The 4,597-nt window shown below is 48.2% G+C and overlaps 3 protein-coding genes across 3 annotated transcripts in view; 2 read left to right on the top strand and 1 right to left on the bottom strand.

Annotated features, from left to right (window-relative positions):
- Positions 1 to 256, bottom strand: part of Pmar_PMAR006862 (hsp90 co-chaperone, putative) — a gene marked incomplete at both ends in the record, with an annotated part of 598 nt that extends 342 nt beyond the window's left edge. Inside the window, 2 exons of the mRNA XM_002788124.1 lie at positions 12 to 115; positions 158 to 256. Of these exons, the coding sequence (XP_002788170.1) occupies positions 12 to 115; positions 158 to 256 (203 nt within the window). The remainder of the gene's footprint in view (positions 1 to 11; positions 116 to 157) is intronic.
- Positions 257 to 1,673: 1,417 nt separating this feature from the next.
- Pmar_PMAR006861 (hypothetical protein) lies at positions 1,674 to 2,064 on the top strand (the record flags this gene model as incomplete). Its single annotated transcript, XM_002788123.1, has 4 exons — positions 1,674 to 1,739; positions 1,784 to 1,884; positions 1,929 to 2,001; positions 2,050 to 2,064. 4 exons carry the CDS (start codon positions 1,674 to 1,676, stop codon positions 2,062 to 2,064), a joined length of 255 nt encoding a protein of 84 aa, XP_002788169.1.
- Positions 2,065 to 2,993: 929 nt separating this feature from the next.
- On the top strand, positions 2,994 to 3,338 carry Pmar_PMAR006860 (hypothetical protein; the record flags this gene model as incomplete). Its single annotated transcript, XM_002788122.1, has 2 exons — positions 2,994 to 3,115; positions 3,164 to 3,338. The coding sequence occupies 2 exons, from the start codon at positions 2,994 to 2,996 to the stop codon at positions 3,336 to 3,338; spliced, it is 297 nt and encodes a 98-aa protein (XP_002788168.1).
- Between the last annotated feature and the right edge of the window lie 1,259 nt (positions 3,339 to 4,597).

The raw sequence follows: 4,597 nt of genomic DNA, 5'->3' as shown, positions 1-4,597 counted from the left end.
GGCGACCCTACTTGGATTCCTCGGGCACAATCTCAGCATAAAAAGTGATGTCGAAGGCATACTTATCGCCGTGAGAAGCTCCCGAGAACTTCAAAGTGGTGGGTTGAAGGTCGACCTGATTTGAATCTTACCAATGGGACCTCTACTGTAAAGATACCTTCATGTCCTCAACGCCTGAGAGGTCCACAGTGAGCCAGATGTGCTCGTCTCGCTGAGCCCACTTGAGATTAGGTCGGAGAGTGGTAGGAGCTGACATGATTGGAAAGTGGTATCAAATTATCTGAAAATCTTGACACCGGTCAGAAGACCTAATACGATGTAGGAGCCGATCGCGGTGGGCAGGAGTTCGTTAGGCTGTTACGCATTGACACTGGGGAGAGCCTTCGAATGGGAACCCCGTGGAAGCCTCTCGACAACGGCTCTCACGAGGTAGACACTTGCGACGTCGATTCGCGATTTAGTCAAAAAGGCGGAGCGATGCAATTTTTTGAAGCGCACTTTGAGTTTTGCGTATCTTTCGCACGGCGCAAACTATTCATGTACCTCGTAAACTCCACCATGATGATTCTCCCCCTTGTCGGCTATAAGGACGTGACCAGGTGAGGTTTACGGGAGTAGGCTAGGAGGTCTTTGAAGATGAGCACGTATTGGTTGTCGAAAAAGTCTTTAATTGATACCTTTCCTGAGGTCATTGGGAAAGAAGGAAGGCGCGATAGTAATGGATGCTGTGGGGTTCGAACCTGGGTGCATTGGTATAGGGCAGAAGGTTGCCCGCACGGTTAACTCGTTGGTCTAATTCGGTCACGAGGAGAGCCTTCCGAGATGGATTCCAGGCTTTGACGATACCAAATTCTTGAGCGGGAACAGCTGCATGATTCCCATGACGAGGCTGTGTTCGAGGAAGGGCCTGTGGTTTCTCCGGAATTCACTTTCGAGAAGAGGACCCGCTGGTGTCCCCCTTCTTTGTGTAGCACGGGTAGCGTCTGACGATGATGAGGTGCTCGAAATGGTTTAGTCAGTTAATGACATAACCTCACACTACTAATCCTGCTGAGGTCAAATTAGCTTTCTTCTCTCACTAGGTTTTTGTATATAGCACATCTAAAGATGTATACTCTAAGACTAAATTCAGTCTCAGAGTTACTGAAGCCTTTCGGTATTATCTGCATGCTGGCAGGGCCGACTTGGGATCGCTCGAGGCGACCTAGGGGGCTCTGTACTCAAGTTGGTGCCGAGGTCTCTCTCGGAGTGCTGGTGCCATGGTGGGTCTTTGGATGATGACTATGTGTGTCCAGAGGAGCCCGAGAGGGAATGGGAGAGAGGAAAGGTAGGTTTTGGTGTGCTCATGTGGATGTTGGGGAGCTCCTGTGGAACCACGAACTCGAGGAAGGACGGGCAAATGCCTTCAATGAGGACTAGTATTCTGGTGGAAGGATGATACGAGGAAGATGTCTCTTATCTGGATGCCATCGCGTCGCTTGGTCATAGGCTGTTCCGTTTCAGTGTGCCGATCACACAGTGGATCAGCAAATACTCGTGGTCATTACCTAAGGCATTGCCCACCCATGGCCTCATTGCTCATGTTTCCATTATTCTGAGCTGTTGAGTTCATCGGTGATGGTGGTAACTGATCGAAACACTAGTTCTGGAGTCAGTCTTGGGAAGGCGTCCCCATGGAATTCGGTGGCACTCTCTATACGGTGGTACTGAAACCCTTGGCAGTGGTGTTCATAGCCAAGGTGATTACATTAGTCTTGGAGGCTCTATCTATCCTGGCCTTCAGGTTTGCATCAGCACATTGATTGTCACGCTACAGCATTCCTTTGTTCTTGAAGGCATTCACTTTTATACGCGAGAACAGATCTTGCACGCGCTGGGTGTCGGGTGAGGAGCTGGGCTTGATCGTATGGTGTCAATGTTGAGAATAGGTACATCGCCGTGGTTCTCGTACTAGATAGCCGTGTTAACAACGGTCTGATCTCTTTCTTGAATTGCACGACGGTAAGGGAAAGGTAGGGAAGGTTGAGGAGACGATTGCTGTGCTCTCAGGTGCCTTTGGCTTGAGCCGTTGGGAGCCTGTTGGTATTACCCTTTGATCGACGATCAAATGTTCCTTGTGCATCCAAATAACATGTTATCGCCATGCTTAATTACGAGAGTGGCTAGGTTCCTCGTGTTGTGTGTGATACAGTGTGTTGGGGATCGCTTCCTTTGGTAAACGAGACAACTGAGCATTTCTGGCGAAGAGAACAAGAATTCCTTCTGCTCATCACGTGCTTCTATTGACATCAGACGTAGTTATCCGTCCTCACATGGAAAACACTAGGTCGCTTCGCTCCGCTAGGCAGTTTCACGTTGCCCTGTTGAAACGGCTCGGCGTCGAATGAGCTCTCTTTTGCAATCCTGTCCATGATTTGCACTGCACGTTGACTTGGTCTCCGCCGACCCCATTAGTCCCCCTTCAGGCATAGATTGGCTTTGAAAGCTCATGCTTCGTTGGGGTATTAGTGCTCGCATGACGACCGTAGCCATCTTGGCCCAAGATCGTAGTTAGGTTCTTCTCCCTCTATTGGTTTTTCAACCCTCCTGCTCCCAACGATAAGGTAGCGATCTGTCCGCGGAAAAGTCCGGCCCATGTCTTGACAACTAGGTTGGTAATCAGCCGAGTCCGCTACAGTACGTCCCGATGCCGCATGCTCACTGGTGTTAGTAATACCTACGTCACGTATGCTGCCGTGATAATGGTCAGAACATGCTCTTTCACTCCCTGATGGTCCTCAGTGTATTGTAATTTGTGCTGTTTGAACGACGGGTTGTTTGATCGGTTATTGGACGTCATTACAGTTGGGTCCAACACGTTCTATGAAGTTATTACTGCCCCTCCCGTCATGAGAGGTCCATGAGAGTCACCGTATCCCGTCTGTGATCAATCGGTAACTTGCTGGGCCTTTTCGGTAGAGCGCAAGATTCGTTATTTTTTCTTTCCGACTGTCATGGCGACGGTCAACACTGATTTGCATGGCAGTGAGCTCTACGTCCTCTATCATGACTGGACATCCCTGGTCAGTGGTTCAGTCTTTGGTACCATGACTGAGGTCGCGATGGTGTATGCCCAGTAGAGTCTTGGAGCGGCTGTTACTGCTCCCATAGGCGATGCTGCTAGGTCCATTGGAATGCTCGAGACGATTTGCTTCGCTTTCTATGATCCACACCTTATTTCGAAGTCGCTTGAGATCGCGTTTATCTGCTTCGGAGAGGCCGCCGTTGCTGGGATCATGATTGCGTTCAAGTACATGGCCGACGCTGACATTGGACGATGCCATTGCCAATCCAAATGAGGTCATCGGTCCTCTTCCATGCCTCTTCCAGCTGCTCCTCCACCGAGGACAAAACCCAGTCTCTCATCTGCTTCAGTTGAGAGACTAGAGGAGCAAACGAACTTGCCTGAGTGGCCTAATATTTCATCGTTCTACTTGACCTCGGGGTCATCTGTATCGCTGCTGGCTTTGATAATGACATGGGGCTCGTGCATCAGTTGCTTCCGTTATGGCCGGTCATTATGGGTTACTTTTCGGTGGACCCGGGTGTGCATACTCCTCTAATGTCTGTGACCTTTGCGATTTAGAGGATCATTGTTGTCCAAAATCAATGGCGCAGCTGTCTGCTTGAGGCCATATGGCTGCGGTCTGTGCTATCATTGGTACCTTCTGTGTATCTTTCAACGTATTTGGCGGAATCTGAACTAGTAAACGTTTGTTGGGTATGTTCCGAATGTAAAGCTATCGTGTAATTGGCAGTCGCAATGATGACGTTCTCACAACGAGTATCATTGATTTCGCTAGAATGTTGAGTTCTTGTTGTATTGGAGTCGACTACTACGTTACCTCGAATGTATCAAGTCCATTGGGTAACAGAGTTTGCTGCTGACTGTTTCCGGCTGGGGCCGTATGCGGATCCTGATGCAACAGGTGAGTCAGAGTATTTACTCAGATGAAAAAATCAGATGGTGAGTATTAACCCCTGATTCGCTGATTTTTTACTCTGGAGCGAGAAATCAGGATCATCGCGATGATATGTGAATCTCCGAGCTGATTCGCGAATCTAAAGTTGATTTTTTGGCTGATTAATACTCTTACTCAATATGCCTTGCTCATGAGGCTGATTTTTCGGGTGATTCCATTAAATCTGAGTATTTTCGAGAATCAGGGAATCAGAGATTGGATCAGACATTTTTGACAAGACGAAGAATATAGTCGCTACGCCCCACATCCGAAAGTGACATTTTCAAGAAAGGAGGAAAATGTGACTTTGCGAGGGTAGAACCTGGTAAATTCGCCCCAAATTCATGAGCATTTCCCGTTCCGCTATAACAATGACAAAATTGTGAAAGAAGATCTTTTGTCGCACGTGTACACATCCGTACTTCAAACTTTTCAATATGTTCACTCGGAATCCGACAATCCCTCAAGAGGATCGATGAAGGGCATTTATTGTTTTTATGAATAATTGATTGAATTAAGGATGCGTAATTCACACCGTGTGGTTGCATGTACTACGTGCGCTAAACCTCCATCCACCGTTATGTATCGTGTGATCC

Source organism: Perkinsus marinus, assembly GCF_000006405.1.
Source record: "Perkinsus marinus ATCC 50983 genomic scaffold scf_1104296928836, whole genome shotgun sequence".
Classification (NCBI taxonomy): Eukaryota; Perkinsozoa; order Perkinsida; family Perkinsidae; genus Perkinsus; species Perkinsus marinus.
This window is presented reverse-complemented; position numbering and strand designations above follow the sequence as displayed.